Genomic DNA, 20,604 nt, shown 5'->3' with positions numbered 1-20,604 from the left:
GTCTTATTTCGATTATTATTATTATTATTGCTCCCTCTGGAAACAGTGCGCTGCCCAAGATTGTATGATATTGTATATAGCGCTTTATAAAATAAAATTTGATTTAAAAAGGCGAGGTGTTTCTGGATAACTACTGCAAAAATAAATCCTTGATTTTACAGACAAGGGATCCTTATGTGACGTGTCAACACACAATTCAGGACAATTTGGAGGACAATGTTCATTTATTTAATTAACATTCCAGACCATGCGCTACAGATTTAGTGCAATGTCACACAAATTACAAATAATCATTGTAACAACATTAGTTATTAATTGTAAAGACTTGATACTAAACTTGATATCCACTATGAGCAGCTACCAGTCCGAAAGGTCTGACAAAAAAAAAAATCTGTACTACAAAGTCAAAATTCAGTTCAAGGATACACGGTACCATGTCCCATGCTTACCACAAAATTACACCCCACATTGTTAAAACAGTTGTGAAAAGCTTTCTTTATGAATTAATGTAAAGGTCTGTGCAATACAAATCAGAATTTACAATTTAAAACTGTTTAACATACAGTAAGTTAACCTCTATGTAACAGTTCTGGTTTATAGAAGGCATTTTCAGATTTCAAGTCATCAATACATTTTATTTTTTCTTTTCATATTAAATAGGTTCTTGCCTGTAATGAAACTGCCACAATTGACTAATTTTGAACATACCTACAAACTTATTGTAGTTAGATGTGACCACAACATTTTGCAGCTCATTTTGCAAACAGAGAGCAGATTTTATAAAGCATAAAATTCTATTCTTTGGCTTTTTCACCATTTCCTTGACACAAACCAAACATAATATCAAGCCAAGCAGGTCCTCACATATAATACACACTACTGGAGGCACTTTTCTCCATCACATTATTATCCATGTGTCAATTTTTAATAAACAAAGATGATAATTTAAATATCATGTGCACATTCAATAGAAGAGGAGAGTCCCTGTGATGTTCAATTTGTCTTAGTGTGTTGCTGTTTTCCTCACTGGCTGCACAAAGAGTGGTCAGATAATATCAGTAAGGCATCTCAAAGGGAGCCCTGCAACATGATATTACCGCAGACACATCGGTCCCTAAAGAAATGAACAATTTAATATTTCCACGAAAATGAGGGGGCTATTTCATGCTGTGATGTGTCCATCCCATAGCACCTTCATAGGAAGAATGTATAGATGAAAGTGCTGTACTTTTATATCAGGTATATCCATACTTTATTTTGCAAAATGATATATTGCATATTGCTTTAATATACATGCCAGGAAGGAAGCATGGAGGAAGTTAGGAGTGCTTAAAAACAAGTATTGTTGTCAATTGTTTGTCAGCTGTATGGAATTTTCTAGTGTCTAAACAAGACCTTTCATTTCTCTTCATACACTGGGTACAAGTATTTTTTCACCAAAGCTTGGTTTCTTATGACTGCTTAAAGCAAATCCACCTTTCAAACACTTTCCACACATGACCACTTAAATGACCTTTAACCTGAACAAACTATGTGGTATTAATTTAAATTAAGTGCCAGTGGACAACATGTCCCACATTACATACACTTACGGTTTTTAACCTGAATGAACATGAATATTGTGTCGATTTAAAGAAGTTGCACGACTAAAAGACTTCCCACACTGCACGCACTCATATGGTTTCTCACCTGAATGAACTATCTGGTGCTGACTCAAAGATGATGCACGATTAAAGCACTTTCCACACTGGTTGCATTTGTATGGTCTTTTACCTGAATGAATTATTTGGTGTATTTTTAAAGAGGAATAGTGACAAAAACACTTCCCACACTGTACACACTCATATGGCTTTTCACCTGAGTGGATTCGCTGATGTTGATTCAATGTGGATGTCTGATGGAAAGACTTACCACACTGGGTACACTCATATGATTTTTCTCCTGAGTGAATTCTCTGGTGTTGGTTTAAAGTAAATACACGATTGAAACACTTCCCACACTGAACACACATATACGGTTTTTCACCAGAATGACTTCTCTGGTGGCAATTTAAACTAGACTTCAAACTAAAGCATTTACCACACTGCAAACACTCATACGGTTTTTCACCAGAATGACTTCTCTGGTGGTGCATGAAATTGGTCTTCTGGATAAAACACTTCCCACACTGGGTACACTCATATGGTTTTTTACCTGAATGAATTATCTGATGTCGTTTACAACTAGACATCAGACCAAAACACTTTCCACACTGGGAACACTTATATGGTTTTTCACCTGAATGACTCCTCTTGTGAAGTTTTAAATTGTATGCACGAGCAAAAGTCTTTCCACACTGGGCACAGCTGTATGATTTTTCATCACAATGAATTTGATGTTGCATTACTTTGTAATCAGACGCAGCTAAAGGGGTAAGTTTCTGGACAAAGACGCTTTCACTATCTTCTGTATGCATTTCAAGGTGTTGACTGAAGTCACCACATTGTCGTGTCTTCATATCATTAATTACATTGTTTTGTATTGGCTCTTCTACACATTGCCATGGTTCAGTCTTGGCTTTGCAATCACCTCCAGCTTCATTCCTCACACTAACCAAGCTTTCACTTAATTCACATTTAATTCGATTACTTTTAATCTGAACAGGATTAAAATCCTGCACATAACTGTACTGCTCCAATTTAATAGAGTCTTTATCATCAGTCTCTGTTTTGATTTGGTCAGAGGGTAGATGTGCAACGTATCCCAGCTCGGTATTGTCTAGGCACTCAGTCTTTATAACACCCCCACTGTGGGTGGAGCCCAGATCATTTTCTGTTTTTATCAATAATGTGGCTGTGTGGCGTTTATCATTGACACCCACGTACGCCATCATACACTCTGACTCTAATGCGTGGAGTGCTGGAGAGGCACACTCTGTCTTCGGCTCTGCCATTTGGGCAGACTCTAATCTTGTGAATTCCTGTTCTCTGTGCCTGATCCTGTGTGGCTCAGTGAGCCTTAGCAGTGTTGTTCTGGTGGTCTCAGACCATACAGCTCAGAGGTGTACAGACGTGTAGTTCCTGGAATGAAACACAGACACAGAATAAGGCTTAAACTGGTCCTGTTACTTCAGCTCAAAGCACTGTAACTAGGGAGTATGACCCTAAACTAAGAAAAACAGCTACATAAATTAGTATGAGAAGTTGTTTTGACATGACTGAAACATTAACTGCTCATTTGGTCTGAGTACATTTCATACTTAACTTCTCAAAGATTCTGCGTCATGAGGAGAGAACCACCAAAACTGTCATATCAGTAACACATGAGAACAACATTATGCCAGGACACTCACCACATTAGTTGATGTGGATATGTAAGAATTCACCTGGCCACAGAAACAGAGTGATAGTGAGATCAGACACATTTAAATGGCTGGATTGAAAATTATGACAGAACAGCAAGGAACTCACAATGCTTTGAAGGAAGTATCATGGGATCTTAATGACTTCAGAGATTCAGGACACTGATTCACAGGTGAAAGACAGTGTCTTCTTCAGAACAGTGAGCTGCACTATTCCCTTGAGTTCTCCTACCAAAACAGCAGGTGGTTGCCAGGTGGTATAGCTGCTGGGTGAACAAGCTCACATAAATAAGCACATACCCAAAATACCTGTCAAATTATGTGACTAATCTTATGAGTGTTTTTAACAGAAAAACCGAGGGTACGGTTCATATAATTTCCGATCAGAGACGCTAGCCAACGCTGTTGTTGGCTTAAGTTTTAAGTTTAAGTTAGGTTTCTCACGAAACTAAGAAATAACGTTATATTGTTACTTTTTTTTCCAAACAGTCACTATTATGTAGGTCTGTTACACCTAAACAATAACGAGTCGGTCGTTCTTTCCATTCATTTTCTGGCGGCGTGGAAGATTTAGTTAACTAGACTAGCTATGTTAACATGCCAAAGACTAGCTAAACATCCCAATAATATGTCTTTAAACTGTAGACAAACGGATACAACATACTTAATATTTTAGTGCCATTTTATGTAGTTTCCATACCTGTTCCCTGTATGTTTAAAAGAAGTACATTTTATCCGGTGCTCTTCGACCAGTCTAGAGGCTACAGCATTCATGATAGCAGGCAGCTAGCACCAGTTTTCCATAACTGGTCCGGAGGAACACTGTACGGTGGTTTCGCTAGGTCTGATGCAACAGACATTACTATTGTCACCCAGCGATGTCATGAATACATCAAAACGCAAGGCGAGGCATTCTAGTGTATTAATATATTTAACTTATGGTTATTGTAGTGATTGGTTGTAGTGATTCTTTATTAAGGGTGTTGTCACTCGGCACACCCACAATGTCAGATTCACCCCAAATTCGTTTATGTGGTAATGCCGAGTTTGTGCGGTAAATTCAATTAACGTTATGTTGGTACATGTTGCCAAAAATGTTAAAAGTGCCGTGCTAAAAAGTAGCCAGACACCCCATGCCCAGAAATACCCCCTGCCAGCTAACTATGTTACTGGTGAGATAGCAGCCCAACTTGTATTAAATATTGTTTACAAATACGGCTATCGCAACCTCTTGGGCGAATGTACTTAAAACGTCGTGGTAGAATCTATCTTCTGATTATATGAATATCTGATTACTTACAATCATGTGTGCACATTCATATGAATATGCAAAATCACAGGTGAGCTGCCCAACAATGGTTCTCCTAAAGAGGTGTAAAATATTCCCGCAGCGGGACTTTGAGTCCGTTGATATTCAATCCGTGGGGGGTGAACAGCATCAGTAGGGGTAGCTCAAATCAGCCTTCAAAAAAGACTGATTTGACAATGGGTATGCCGATGCAGACTTTGGGCAAGAGCAGTGGCAGCGGACTCCCAGAAATCACCGCGAACATCCCACAAACCATCACGACCGGTGGATTTGCAACCATTGGTTCAAGGCTATTATTCGACTGCTGCTACGGCAATATGGCGAGTTAGACTCGGAAGTAGTGTAGGACAGGTTTTCACTGGAAGGTTTTTGTGACAAACGTAACGGTGAATTGAATTATGATTGTACAGGTGGCGTAGCAAAGGTGATAGCTACACGAAAGAACATATTACTTTTCTTTTAACAAAACGATAAAAATGTTATCCGACGATGTATAAACGCATCTCAGACTAAACGTAGTCAATAGTATTGTCAGTGCATTCCAGTAAAGTGCAGTAATTTCGTGGAATAAATGGTGGAATAAAACGGAGGTCACATTCGATTGAGTCGGATTGAGCCTTTAAATGATTTCTTATGTGGTGGATATCCCCCTGGTCTGGGCCAAATGGACCGAGGGTCTTCCTCCACATTTTGATGCCTTCTGGAAAATAAGTCCTCACAGAGTCTGATGTAATCATGGTTGTTTGGTTTATTGCATATGGTGATCAATCACATATAGTAAACCGGGTTGGTCCGCGGAGCAACAGGTGTATATGCGGTGTGTATACATTCACAAACACTCCCCAGTCACTCCGCCCTCCCCTCAGCCTGCATCCATCCTTTATGCCTTTTCTCTCTCCACCTATCCCAGACCACAATTTCCAACTCCTCCTAGGCTCCTCCTTCAAGATCATCCCATTTTCCATTTAATACACCATTATTTAATTTTTAAGCTGTTACATTTACCCCGCCTGGAAAGTCCCATAAACTCCATAGTCAATAATTGTATATTATTTTTAAACATAACACTTCTGAAATTTCCCATTATTTACACTCCACACCTATATGATTTTTAAACATAATTAAATAAGACAGAGTTTGTTTTTTAAGCATATATGCCTGGAATATTACCATTATTTCCAGGCCCACGTTTGAATAATAAAAAAGGTTAAATAACTCAGTTAGCCAGACAGCGGTGCTGCAGACTGTAAAAGGCACACAGATATCTATGTGCCATAAGCTACAAGGTTAGGCCTTAAAACAAAGGGTTAATGTAAGAACTAGGCCCCGTCTGGACACGGCCCTGGAGATGGGCCGCGAGAGCAAGACAAAGAAGACTTAAACCCCGCGAAGGGGGGCCGTTGGCTCAGCACTACTATGATGGGCAACTATGACAAACTGCAGTAAATCCACATTCAGTTCGCAAGCATTTGCCAGCAGATGTCAGCTAGGCCAAAGCAGGCAATCAGCTCTTATTTTCTAGCTGTATGACTCCTAAAAGAAAATATAAAACTAAGATGGGATGCATATGTTAAAAGGAGGCAAAAACATGCTGACACGCTGTAGGGGCATGTCAGGGGGAGAAGATACAATAAGTGAAGGTGGCATGACTATGAGTCAGAGGAAGAAGATACAATAAGCATGACTGTAAAACAATAGGAGAAAGTGGCATGGCTATGAAACCAGAGAAAAAAGATACAATAAGCGTAGACCATAAACCAATAGAAGTGAAGGGAGAAACGATACAATAAGCATGGACTACGAACCAATAGGAGAAGTGAAGGGAGAGAAGATACAATAAGCGTAGACCATGAACCAATAGGAGAAGGTGGCATGACTATGGAACAGCAACATAGTGCACGAAGGTTCTGGGGTGACTTCCAGAGAGGGCCAATGCTGAAGGCGGTGTTCCTTCTCCAAGGTCACCCACTGTCCTGCAATAGCCCCCAAGATTACCCCCCTAGCGGTGTCTTACAATGGCCTACATGCAATGTTTATGACCTAGGGTAACCCCCCCAGCATTACTTAGGCATAGAATCACATCATATTACTTTTCAGTAGTAGTGCTTAATGCATACAATATTTTCCACTATACAAAGTATAATAGAATACATATTATTTAAGGCTAACATATTAGATTGTCTGGTTTCCTTATACACTTCCAGACCTCCACATGTACAGTAAAGATAAAATAAATAGCTAATGTAATATATCAATAACTTCAGTTAATATGTCAATAACTGTGGTTAAAATCTGTTGGCAATGCTTATGATGTTTGCTGGCAATAACTTATTTCCACCATGTAACAAGTTTAATCGTACCACATCAAGCTCCGCTTTTCTCTGGGGGGTGAAAGTGGCAATACTCATAATTTACATATGGGGTATACACGTTATCAAAAATTATCCACTACACTTATCTCTGAAGTGAAAAGAAAGAAAACATTTTGAAGGTTATGTTGACATCTGTTCAGGTGCACTGCAGGAGCCCAAAATTATTGATAATCATAACATTTTGTAAATGATAACAAAACTGTGCTCATAATGGATATTCATGGATCCATTTTATTTAGTACAAATTGAATTGCAATTCTCACTGGAATGTGGTTCTACAACCTTTCACTTGGTCATTTCATTTGATACACCATCATATTGACCTTTGTGACTTTTCTTTGTTTACAATGGAATTCATTTGAAAATTTTCTCTTTTTCAAACAGCCAAATGCATAGTAGGAGTGAAACTGAGGGAGCAGGTTCACCTGTGAGCTAGGTTCAGGCTGTTGTTGCTGTCACAGTGGCGTGTCAGTCAGGACACAGGAGTCAGGTTCCAGGTTCAGAATTTTATTGAGGATTTGCTTGGTGTGGAGTATGTGTGGTATGTGTAGATTCACCTTACAGTGTTTGGTTGTATTTGGCTGTGTGTTTTGTGCGTGTGGTTTCTTAGGTACAGACGCACACAATGACACAATAATCTGTGTCTGAGGGTTTAGTGTTCCCAGTTCTTCACCCCACAGGAATTGATGCAGCAATGAGGTGGGGGAGGTCACCACTCTTTTTATATTGTCCCATGGCCTTAGCCCTGTTGGGGTTCTTATTGGTGGCTGAATGATACGGACAGATCAGAGGGCAAATGGTGACCTGGGGGCTGTCCTTGGGAGTGTGCCTGTGCCTTGGGTTATAAGGGGAGCAGCAAGACCCGTTTGGCAAATTACAACTGACATAAACGTAGACGTAAAAAGTGTTTGTGAGAGGTGGGGGCTGTGTGCACAAACAGGGACTAAGGAATGTGGCCCTTTTCTACAAGGGGTTTCATCTGATTTTGGGGAAAAAAAGTTTACTGGACACAATTAGAGGAGTAGACCTTGGAATATCACACAGAGACTGTTACAGTTAGATGTCTTTCTAAGGACGGATGTTACACTTAATTCAATGAACAATGTTTATGTAATTTATGTTATATTCATGTGCTTCTTCTTGACTGTTTATGTTATTTAAATGTAAATGTATTGATAATACAAAAAGGGCTTATGGTCCATGCATTAAAACACTGCACATTCTTAAGCCATAGCAAGACACGTTTTTTATTTACCCTTAAAGGATTACTTTCACAATTTGTCAAGAAAAAAATGTTCAATCATTTTAGGAAATTTCAGAAATAAGACGTTATTTCATGGCACCTTTCGGTCTCTGTGTTAGTAATTGTTCTGTTCTAATTTTAAGTCTACATCAGCCCTCTATATCATATGTCATTCTTGTGAGTGATGTGCATGTGACAAAATACATCTAGGTCTTCTGTTGTGTGTGAGTGTGTTTGTGTTGGGGGCGGGGTAAAACAAGAAAACTGCAGTATCCAGTGATTGTATGGTATGAATATAGGTAGCAGTGACACAAATGGAAGAGTAAAAGTAAAGTGCAGCTAACTGCTTGAACATTTCTGTTATTTCTTCGTAACCGCCCTCTTTAATAGGAACCTGGTAGCTCTAGGGGTCATTTGCGTAGTCTTGCTATGGTACGAGGGTGACATAACGCAATTCCTGTAGTCGTTACACTGTATACTGCTTTAAGGTTGACAGACTACGTCGCCTACTGAACATGTGAGAGATTTCTTGTGGAAAACCCACGAGTCAAAAGTTTGTAGTTAGGTTGAGTTGTGATGGGTGCAAAGAGAACATGCATGCCAACACGATCTCAAAGTGACTTTAGGACACTATAGAAATATCTCTGGAGCTGCTGCGACACATACCTTATAAAGTGACCTCTAAACATTTCAAAGTGTGTGTACACTTAAGAGTAAGTGAAGCCAACCCAATCGCCTCTTTCTTGAGTACACACACCCACAAAAAAACTGACAGTGAAACGCATTCAAAGCATACCCCTATGGTCGCCAACCAGTACATAATATATGATAATCCATATCTGTTGAAACCAAGGTTTGTAAGTAATTAAGATAAGGAAATCAGAGCAAAGGGCGAATGAGTAGCACGAATGAAGGGAAGCGAGCAGGCAACCTGTCGCATGCTCAAAGCGAGCCAGATAATAAACTGCAACACTACTGAACTATAGGCTTCTAGACTAAAGTCGGATTAAGGTGCGTCACCCACACAGTCCGGAAACGCAGGGACACCAGCGACTATGAACAGTGTAATGTTTTCTGTCTGCTTTTTATTAAGTTTGTTGTTTTTATCAAAAACATCGGCGGACGACAAAGGTAAGTGGATGTATACTTTGCATACATCTGCAGTGTGACGCGAAAGCCAATACAGTTTCCCTTATATTCTGCATGGTTCGGAGGTCTCAGACCTGGCTATGGCTACTTAACATGCCGCCAAGTTGCTAAAGAAACGGAGCGAAAACTTAATATAATTTGTTTACCTTTTCACTGCTGGGACATGTCCTGCTATCTGTTTGTGTTTTGTTATTTTTATCGTTATGCAATTAAGGATATCTTTTGAGTTGTGCTCTACTGTAGAAATTACGACTAGAATTATACTTATTATATTTAAAATTAATGGTCCAAATTAATAGGATAAGTACATTTGAAAATGAAACAGCAATGTTTACGACATACAGTTATAAAAAGGGTTGATTATTCCCACACAGCATTAATTGCAAAGATATTTTTAAATCTCTTTTTGTCCATTGATCGTTGATTTCCCGCAGGACAGGAACACATTTATACGAGGGAAGTGGACCATACGGCACTCTGCCTTCTCACCAATGTGAATAACCGATTTTTTCAGTTAAGATGTGCTACTTGTTCAGTATTGAGTTGCAGTTATATAAAAAAACAGTTATTGAATGAAAAGAATTAAATAGAAAACCATCTTCAAAATTGTCATAACTGTTATGAGCAACAACTCTGAGGAATTTCAACGTGCTTTGCACGTTACATAACATCCGTTTTTACAGCTGCCTAAGTACTTAAGTAAGAGCAAGTACCTTGCTCAAGGATACACTATTCAGATTTTGAATCTGCAAACATTTGGATACAGCTCCAGTTCAAAAACTACTTTTGCATTGCCTTTGGGTGGGTTTCCTCCTTCCTAGACTTTCCTAAAATCCTCAATAGTTGCTTCGTCAACCCAACAGGTCCGCTGGTGACCCTCAAATATGGAAGTCTGAGAGGGAAGTACACAAATGTGAAGGGGCTGGGGCCTGCAGTCCACACATACCTGGGCGTGCCCTTTGCTCAGCCGCCCGTGGGGCATCTGAGGCTGGCCCCTCCCCGGCCTGCGAAACCGTGGGAAGGAGTGCGGGATGCCACGCAGCAGCCAGCCATGTAAGGCCAGCCTGATGACATTGGTGTAATCACAGTTTAATGACACGGCCATGACGCCACACAAAGCCGCTGCCCACATCACACTCGGAAATCCGTTACTTACGTTACAGGCAATTAACGGTATCAGTCAAAAGTTTGGACTCAAGTGTTACTCTTTATTTTTTACTATTTTCCACATTTTAGAATAATAGTAAAGACATCAGAACTATGAAATAACACCAATGGAATTATGCAGTCACCAAAAAAGTGTTAAACAAATCAAAACAAATCTTTCATTTTAGATTCTTCAAAGTAGCCAAAAAATATTTGTTTAAAAATATATATATTTTTTGGAAAGAAATTCATACATAGGCATCAACTTCACTATTTATATTTATCTAAGAAACAAATTTCAAGCATTTCAGCAGAGGCCTTTAGATCAAAATGTCTTTGAATGCATGTTTCCCAGTATCTTAATCAGGAGTGACCGAACTTTGGACTGGTACTGTACAAGGTGATTACTCACATCACAGTTGCACAGCTGTTACATCAGTCCGCCATTACTCAACTTACAGTCATAATCATTACAGCACACTTGCACTATCATTACTCACTAGCCCCATCACAATTACATTACTTAACTTACACAGTCATTACTCAGGCCACAGTGATAAGAATTACATCATTTACATTTATTCATTTGGCAGACGCTTTTATCCAAAGTGACTTACATAGGTTATGGCTCTTTACAATGTTATCCATTTATACAGCCAGATATTTACTGAGGCAGTTGTGTTTAAGTACCTTGCCCAAGGGTACAGCAGCAGTGTTGAACCGGCAACCTTTCGGTTATGAGTCCTGCTCCTTAACCACTATGCTACACTACCGCCCGTCACAACATCACAACCATAACTTATCCCTGGTGCACTTTAACAACTTGCTGCCCCCCAACACCCAATCCCCCCCCAGGCAATTCTGCTATGAAGTTGTTTGTGGGACAGGCTATTGAAGTTCTTATATCCAGGCTTTAATTGTATGAAGACACACAGACAGCAGCCATCAAAAAAAAGTTTTCTGTTCTAGGTGTCTACAGGACAGAGCATTGGTGGCAGACTTGCTCGATAAGGTTTCAATGGAGATGGACATCCCTGCAATTTCAGAGGACTGCCTCTACCTAAACATATACACCCCTGCAACATCCACAGCAGACTCTAAACTACCAGTGAGTCCAAGTACTGGGGATAAACCTGAACCATGCATATTTTGTGACGGTTTATACAGTGAATGTGTTAGTCATGCACAATGACATGTGGTGTGGGATAGATTGGTTGCTCTTGTGCGTCAGGGTAAGAGAGAGGGTGTATGAGTATGTGTGAGTGGATGTGTTGTGTTTGCCAGTGCCAATATGAGCACGCATTTGCTTGTGCATGTGTCTGTGTGTGCAAACATGGATGTGTATGTGTGTATTTGTCTGCACGCATGCTGCGTCCTTGCTTGTATGAGTGTTGATGTGTGTGTGTGCGTTGACACTGAGTTCTTCTTCAGGTCATGGTTTGGATCCACGGCGGAGGGCTTATGTTGGGGGCAGCATCTTCTTACGATGGCTCTGCGCTGGCAGCCTATCAAGACGTGGTGGTGGTGCTGATTCAGTACCAGTTAGGAATTCTAGGCTTCTTCAGGTAAGCATAAGACCCTCCTCTTTCTATGTTTTGTCTGCACTTGATGCGACCCTGTTTGGAATCACCACTTGTACATGAGGCATATTTCACTGCGACAATCTCTGCAGTTGTACAAGAGCGCACAAGCGAGACAATAATGTATGTTCGTCATTCCCTTTTTTAAACATATAAACCTTTTTTCAAATTTCTCCCTTCACGCAACACTGGTTGGAAGCAGTAATTAAGCGGTATATTAGGCTGGTCTTGCCACATCAACCTCTGTAGTCTTGCAGGAACAGAATCATTTGATACACTTGCATTTAAGCAACATCTGTTTTTCACACTACAAGTCCCATCATGCTCTATAGAACAATGGGCGATAATTGGATGATTGGCAACTTGTTGGCACCTGATGGATCACTGGGTGCTTAGGAGTGATAAGACAGAGAAACCCTGGTTGACCTACCTACCCCTGTCCATGGCAGAACAAAGCCTTTTTGTTCCCGCGCTGAAGGGTCATTGATGGCTGATTATGGTGCTTTACTGGCTGAGCCAACTTCAGAGCCCAAAGCCCCTTCTTTTTTAAAAGAGAGAGCTTACAGAACAGAACAGAGTGAGGGAATGGAGTGGACTGGCTATCACAGAAGTGTCAGTAACTGGTCTTGTGGTCACCCTGGTGCGTGTGTTTCCCTCCCAGCACAGGGGATGAGCACGTCCCTGGCAACCTGGGCATGCTCGACCAGGTGGTCGCTCTGCAGTGGGTCCAGGAGAACATCCAGAGTTTCGGAGGGGACCCCAGATCAGTCACCATCTTCGGGGAGTCAGCTGGGGGTGTGAGCGTGTCCCTGCAGGTGTAAACCCAAAGCAAACCGCACAAGCAAAAAAGAAAAAAGATACATGACTCATACACAACCAACTACACCCATCCACAAGCACTCCAGCTTTATCTTTCAAATTTGGAAGAGACCTTCCAGTTCTAATAGAGGTTTTCTAATAGACAAGTTTAAACCTCAGCTATAGTAACAACAATTGTCCCTTCATTTGGATTATTTTTCATTGTTTATGTTGCGATATTGTTGTGTTCTGTCAAGCTAAATCTGAATTGGGAGGACACATGCTAACTGGTTAGCAATTCTACAACATTTCCAAGGTGATGCTGCATAACCCTAATTAAATCAGGACACATGTATTTCTGCAGTAAAATGCATACCAAACTGTTTTGCTTATTTTGTGCAATGATTTATGCATGATTGATATTCATAGCTGAGTTTATTAAATAATGTCCGAGTGAGAGACAAGTGTTGTAAGTCACTTATCACCACATAGGTTATCACCATATAAAGAGACAGGATGAGCCTTTGATTTTAATTGAAGATACAACATTAGCCTCATACAGACAAATGCATTACAATGATATTGAGGTGGTTTTCACTCTTGAAACTAATCTATGTAGCTATGTTTATCTTACAACCTCACTGATATTATCTGAAGGTTCAGCTGCGTGCTGTCGTGAGTGAGTGACAAACCCATGTTTTAACAGCAACAATCATAATTCAACAGTCTTGGCTTGGATGAGGTTTGAATTCATGTTCAGCATTTCAGAAATGGTGCAGTCAATTTCAACAGAATCCAGTTGGCCTGATTTCATTCACGTAATTATATGCCATCATACAGCATATACAGCATTATACTTATGCAGTACACAACACACATTTTCATCACACTGAATATTAACTCAAATGCTAAACTATCCTCTCTTTGTGTGGGCCGCAGCTCCTTTCTCCGTTGTCTTCCGGGCTGTTCCACCGTGCAATTGCAGAGAGTGGAACTGCAAGGATGAACATGGTCTTCAATCCCAACCCTCTGCCCATTGCCCAGGTATGACACGCCATCTCTCCCTCCTTTGGAATGGACTACCATATCAGGCACACCATGATTAGCCATGAGGAAAGATCCTCATCTCCATCTACATGTCAGGACTGGCTTTTCAGTGACAGGCAGACTCGATCCCACACTTTCCTACTATATGTAGCATTAGCATTAATAATTGATCCCTCAGTCTCCTGCTGTCTACCTCTAGATTGTGGCTAACATGTCAGGATGTGACATCACAAGCACAGAGAAGATGGTGGAGTGTATGAAGTTGTTTACTAAAGAGGATATCTTAAAGACCATGGAGCAGGTGAGCACTGAGCACATAACAAGCAAACATATGTTGACAGGTGATCTCTGTTCATCAAAGTGACAGCTGAAACTCACTTCGTCTCGTATGAGATGGGGATCTGTGGAGCTTCACTTGGGTGAGTGAGGGGTATCATGTTATGTGTCATTTCACTCTCCCTGTTGTACGAGGCTTTTTAGCTCTTCTGCTCATTGACCCTAGTGAACATAAAAGTGTTTTTTTCAGAACCAATGACCATTCCTACAGATAAAGAGGAACACCAGCATCAAATACAATAATTATTTTCTCTAAAGAAACCTGTAATGTTCAGCTCCCCTCCTTCTCCACTTACAGACAAAAGATGTTTTTTTTGGGATAACAAACGACGGAGTGTTTCTCACAAAGTCAACGGAGGAAGTTTTCCAGAACCATGAGGTCCACAAGGTCCCATTTATGACGGGTGTGACAAACCAGGAGTGTGGCTGGCTCTTACCAGACGTAAGATACAAAAATCAAAGGTCCTTTGGGTTCAAAGTCTAGGAGAGTTAGCCTTATTTATACATGCTTTTGTAGGTACTGTAAGTGAGCTGAAGTAAGTGGCATGCTTGAGCAATGTTAGCACTTTTTGCAGTGGGGATTAATTGGGTCATAGGGACATGAGGATTAGCTCATACTGGGGTGAGGTTAGAGCTGGCAAGCTAAGTGTCATGCTCTTGGGTGTGTCATAATTAAAGTCATGCAAATGCAATACTCTTATGGTTAGTGTCTGTTGTATTCTTGAGCATGTGTTAAATGCGAATTGTACAGTGGGGCAGAGTCTTATTTTTTCATTTTTAAGTTAGGTTAATGCTGTTTACATTGACAAGGTTAGTGTTTGTCATACACTTTGGAATGAGGTTAGTTTTGGATTTGGAGGTGACGTTAGACCTTTTTGTACACTCGAAAGAGGTTATTGTTGTGTTTGGAGAGGTTAGTGTCACTTACGTGCTTGAGTGAGGTTATTTTGCATTCTTGAGAGAGGTTAGAATTTGTAGTGCACTCAGGCAAAGTAGACCTGGGTAAGATTGCTGTTAGCTGTACACGAGATTTGTGTTGTACAGTCAGGAGCGATTACTGTTATACACCCCAGAGAGGTTATTATTTGCTGTTTCCTTGGTGTGGAGGTTAGAGTAAACTCAGTCAAGCCTAGTATTGTTCACTTGGTGATGTTATGTGCCTACATTTCACCTCAAAGGATGGGAATCGTCAGTTGTGCAGCTTACTAGAAATAGTATATGAATGTATTAAAAGCTGAGGGAGTACTGTCCTAACTGAAATGTACTGTAATAGAGCCGTTAAATCTGATTGGGGTTAGAATGTGTTGTAATAAATTGTATTGTAATGGACTGAATCAATGAATTCTGTTTCACACAGTTCCTTGGTCCCCCAGGCTGGGTAGAGGGATTGGACCGGGAGCAGGTCATATCTGTGATGTCAGTTTTCTACCCTGAGGTGAGAGATGAATGACCATACCTGAGAAACCACACCTTTGCATATTTGCATTAACTGTTAGATAGGCCAGAATTGTAGGCCCCTGTTTTACCGTAACAGTAAGCGGGTGGGTAGATGGATGGACATATAGATCACAGATCGAATGTCACATATCATCATCTATCCATCGTCTGTCATCTGTCTTTGTTTCAGCCTAAAGATCAGCAAATACCAGAACTGATAACGGATGAATACCTGGGCACCGCAGAAGATCGGCTTGCCAATCGGGACAGGCTCATAGAGTTGATGGGGGACATTATGTTTACAATCCCAGCCATTAAGACAGCGAAAGCCCACAGAGGTAAGGGATTCATGGTCAGGGGTAATAAGGATTCAGCACACCCAGAGAGTTAAAGATTCTGTCTGAGTGAAGGGGCACTGGCTACTAAGAGATACTGGGATGGAAGAAGCTTCATGTAAATGCTTAAGAGTGCTAAAATTTTAATGCACCTAACAGTTGTACACACCACATATTAAAGGGCTTCTGTAAATATCCAGTATTAATATATTTACATATAATTATATTTGCATTTTCTCACACTTAAACCTTTTTTAAAAATCATTTTCCCCTTCATGCAATGCTGTTTGGAAGCAGCAATTGTGCATAAGGCTTGTTTCACTACAGCAGCCTCTGCAGTTTTACAGGAACTGAATGCAGTCCTTCAACACACATTCATGCAGCCAATGGCTAGTCCTTGCCACACAGAGCACCACAGTGAAGTGACACCACCTGGGGTCGATGTCCAGCTATTTTTAAGACATAGTCATATAGCCATTTGCAGTGGAGTGGGTGCTTTCTAGGATAGGCACTACTCCACTAACGTCATGCAAGGAACTCCCAGATGCCTGACAACTGGCAAGGTGCCTGAGAGTGGACAGACAAGGAATCCCTGGCCAACCTATTCACCCCTTTCCCCACTCCTAGGGGAAATGGCAAGCAAAACTGGAGTATCAACAACATTAAAAAATCAGGGTGGGGTTCTGGGATCGAACCCAGCTGAGATCAGCCGACAGTGATCAAGAGCCTACAGCAGTGAAACAAATTGCCTTTGTTTCCGCGGGGATGGTGAGCATGTCGGCAGAAGTTGCTCTTGTCACCACTCTCAGGGTTTATCAGATGCCTACAAGTTGGTCAGAGGAGTAGTGTAGTGCCTACCCTATAGAGTGCCCACTCCATTGTAGTCGGCTGTATGTAGTGTTAAATATAGCTGTTGGCAGCATGTGAGTGTATCAGAGGATTGCGTTTATCTTGATTCAGACCTCCTGTGGAAGTACAGAGTCTGTCGTAGTAAGATGAGTGTAGGATATGGTTGTTGATTCCAAAACATGATTGAATTAAAAGGAGTAAATGCATAAAAGTCAGGGTAGAAATTATTCATATATAATATGATATATAAAGTGATATATAAAGATACATCATAAATAATAATATTATAAAGTGGTCTACTCACAAACTGTTTGACGCTCCATGCTAATCTGGTCTGTGTGATGCATGGAATTGCAGCAAAGCCGAAAATGCTACAGACCAATTTTATGCATGTATTCCCATGTGTCTCAAACGCAATTGGTGTGCCACTATAACCCTCAAAGGGGCAGTGTCTCTGCTGACGTGACCTGTCTGTCTGTGCACCTGTGTGAATATCCCTCAATGTAGTCCCGTCACTCCAGACGCAGGGGCGCCCGTGTTCCTGTATGAGTTCCAGCACAGTCCCAGCGTACTGCAGCGGAACAGGCCCGACTTCGTAAAATCTGACCACGGGGACGATATCCTCTTTGTCTTCGGCGGATGCTTCTGGGACGGGCACATCAAGATGAAAGGCGAGGGCGAAGGTCGGTAAAATTTCAGTCTGGTGTGGATGCGTGTGTTTGCGTGGGACTTTTCCTGCAGTTGTATGCAAAAATACCAGACCCGTCACAGCACCTCCACTCTCTCTCAGCCTGTACAGAGGAAGAGGAGCAGCTTTGCAAGACGGTGATGGCATACTGGACCAACTTCGCACGCACAGGGTAGGACTTGTCAAACGAGCTAGAACACTAAAGCAAACAAGAAAACTTTTCCTCTGGATGCGAGGGGGCTTTTTAGTAATATTAGTAGTACGATAGCATGTAACACAGTAAAAACGTAATGACCTTAACAGCATGCTTAAACAATCCTGCACAACAAATGCATACAAATGCCTTATGACCTTACCCACACAGTATAATTTTAAGCATCCGATGAACTGGCACAGTAGGATTATTTGCTTGTGGCGCAAGTCCCTTGAATGCATAGAGTAGTTAATGGTTCAGTTAATACAGACAAAGCTACTCTAGTACATCAATAAAAAAAATGTTGCAGAGGATAACATTGGTGAGAAGGCTTATAAACATTTAAGGTAAAAGGATGGTTTAAAAGGAAGATGGCGTGTTACAAGTGAATGTAAACGCAGAGATGTAAGTCGGTATACAAAACCAGGGGAGCTGAATGTAAAGTGCAACAGAATAAAATGTCTTGTTTTTCCCCAGATTTGGGCTAGATTTGGCATTTTGGTGATTTGATATAAATATCAATATCAACTTATTTAAATCATATGTTAAATATCTCTATTTCACCAACAGTTTAGCCAGGGCATTTGCTGCCTGGTACTGACACATAATACCAGAAAAGAAATGACGACTGTCACATTATCCCTGACCAAATGAGAACCGTCACATAAATTTTTTACTGAGTTTTCCTGTCTTGTATTTCAGAGACAGAGGGGACACTTACATGTGGTCACTGCTGGTCCCTTTAACATCTGTCTCTTAACACTATGTGTGTATGTGTCACCTAAGCAGCCACCTGTCTTGCAGGTCTCCCAATGGAGCAGGTTTGGTCGAATGGCCGCAGTACAGAGACAATGAGGAGTACCTAGGCCTGGGGTTGGTGCAGCAACCAGGCCAGAGGCTGAAAGAGAACCGCTACATCTATCTGACTCAGACGCTGCCAGAGAAGGTGCGAGCCCTGCAGGAGCAGGGTGAGCACAGCGAGCTGTAGGGGGCGCTGTGTGAATCTTCCAAACAGCAGAGCTCAGGTCTAAAAGGACATGTGGTTTGTCATTTCAAGCTAGCTTTTACTGGCTGTAAACCACATGTGCTTGTGAGGTTTTTCTTTTTTCAAAATCATTGTCTACCAGGCAAATAACTGTAATGAAATGTTTGAGATTTTATTGTGGATATCATATTTTCTTAAATCTGGAAGCCTGTTCTCCACAGATGAGGTAGCTGCTGGACACTGAAATGTGTGCTGCCATGAATTCATTTTTTTTGCTCATCGTTTTAAAGAAAATAGAACTTTTTTGGATATAAATAGATAGTGGTTGGAATTGTGATTCATCATATCAGAGAACAAAATGTTGCAATGTCCAGAAATAAACAGTAAACAGTAAACAATAAACAGTAAAACATTTTGCGCTGAAATCTTACTGTCATTTTTTGTAACATTTTGGTATCCTTCCATATTAGCTGTACAGTATAATATGGCAGGATAAATCAAAATACCATAAAATTAAATTACCAAGTAAATCTGTGTGTGATAATTAAAACTCAGAAATCCTACTGGGATGACACAGTGATAAATGGGAACAAAGGGCCAGTTAAAATGTCAGGTAAAATGTTTGCAGAGGTCTGATAAAGGTGTGACGAAACATTCAAAAACTGCTGCATGGGCCATGAATATATATACATAATTTTTTTTAACACGTTTTCAAATAATTTTGCTTTTGAAAACATTTGTATATGAAGCTTCAGTTTTTCCACAAAATCAAAGAGAAAAGTAAACAGAGGCTTAATCTCTTCTATGAGAGGAAGGCTTGATGATGAAGTATGTGTATTTATGAGGTGGCAGCAGGCCTTTGTGAACATAGTAATTTTTATTGAAGATAAAATTATTGAAGAACACACCGGTATGTTTGCTCCATTCCCATCAAACCAGGAACCCCTTCTTCCAGGGTACAACTGCACAACTGAGGATTGTTGCAGCATCGCAAATGTGTTAGTTGCACTGTATACTGCTGCTAACTTATCCATTGTCTGTTGCTCTTAAAACAGTGAAAGCTTCAATGTGCAATGATTGGGTCATAAGAGGCCAGCACACAGATACAGCAAAATGTTGGAGCACTCAAGGGAAAGCAAGAATCCTGATTGTTATTCTGGGAAAAGGGTTTGCCCAGCCTGCAGTCGTCTGACTCATTTTCCACATCATCTCCCCCACTTCAGTCATGCCAGGGGTATTGAGATTTCACTCTGTGCCTGGCTGTTAAGCTTCCCAGAAGGTCAATAGCCTATAAGTCTTCCTGGACAATGATATAATTTTGTGAGTTCTGGCTGATTTTGAGCTAAATTAGCTTTGAATTTTATGGATTCTCCCTCCTGTGTATTAGGTGACTCATCAAGATTGTGTAAAAACGACCATCTCTTACAACAGTAATCCCCAGAAAACGGCTATTAAACTTTGGGTGGTCGAACCCCACTGGCCTGCAGGCTGTTTCACTGTCTGCTTTTCAACGTGTTGACATGCACATTCCAGTCAGAATATACTCACTCACAGTTTTCAGGCTTTAAAAATGCTAGCATAATATTCAGTGTCGTACCTTGCAGACCTTGCAGACTGCCCCCCCATTTAGGGGGCAGTTATCAGAGACATGGCATCCAGGCAAATGGACTTAAAAAAACAAGTTATGTAGATACTTTGCTGACCCTCTACAAATTGTAAAAGAAAGTTTTTCAGCGTTACAAGTACCATAGCCTTTCAGTACACACAGTTCACAGTAGGCATGTAATTGCATGCTGG

The 20,604-nt window shown here is 40.8% G+C and overlaps 2 protein-coding genes and 1 long non-coding RNA gene across 3 annotated transcripts; 1 reads left to right on the top strand and 2 right to left on the bottom strand.

The window, feature by feature from the left end:
* Window positions 1–1,597: 1,597 nt before the first annotated feature.
* On the bottom strand, window positions 1,598–2,488 carry LOC118793269 (gastrula zinc finger protein XlCGF7.1-like). The gene has a single exon (XM_036551367.1). It carries the CDS (start codon window positions 2,453–2,455, stop codon window positions 1,598–1,600), a length of 858 nt encoding a protein of 285 aa, XP_036407260.1. The 5' UTR covers window positions 2,456–2,488.
* A 263-nt stretch (window positions 2,489–2,751) lies between these two features.
* On the bottom strand, window positions 2,752–3,689 carry LOC118793270. Its single transcript, XR_005005653.1, has 3 exons — window positions 3,450–3,689; window positions 3,332–3,364; window positions 2,752–3,059 (listed from the first exon to the last, which is right to left on the bottom strand). It is a non-coding gene; the product is annotated as an uncharacterized LOC118793270 (long non-coding RNA).
* Window positions 3,690–9,319: 5,630 nt separating this feature from the next.
* LOC118793018 (fatty acyl-CoA hydrolase precursor, medium chain-like) lies at window positions 9,320–18,810 on the top strand. The gene is made up of 13 exons (XM_036550963.1): window positions 9,320–9,395; window positions 10,277–10,466; window positions 11,529–11,667; window positions 11,991–12,124; window positions 12,801–12,954; window positions 13,877–13,981; window positions 14,184–14,285; window positions 14,619–14,762; window positions 15,678–15,755; window positions 15,948–16,095; window positions 17,463–17,612; window positions 17,732–17,801; window positions 18,627–18,810. Exons 1-13 carry the CDS (start codon window positions 9,320–9,322, stop codon window positions 18,808–18,810), a joined length of 1,674 nt encoding a protein of 557 aa, XP_036406856.1.
* The last annotated feature ends 1,794 nt before the right edge of the window (window positions 18,811–20,604 follow it).

This window comes from Megalops cyprinoides, chromosome 18, assembly GCF_013368585.1.
Source record: "Megalops cyprinoides isolate fMegCyp1 chromosome 18, fMegCyp1.pri, whole genome shotgun sequence".
In the NCBI taxonomy this organism is placed as follows: Eukaryota; Metazoa; Chordata; class Actinopteri; order Elopiformes; family Megalopidae; genus Megalops; species Megalops cyprinoides.
This window is presented reverse-complemented; position numbering and strand designations above follow the sequence as displayed.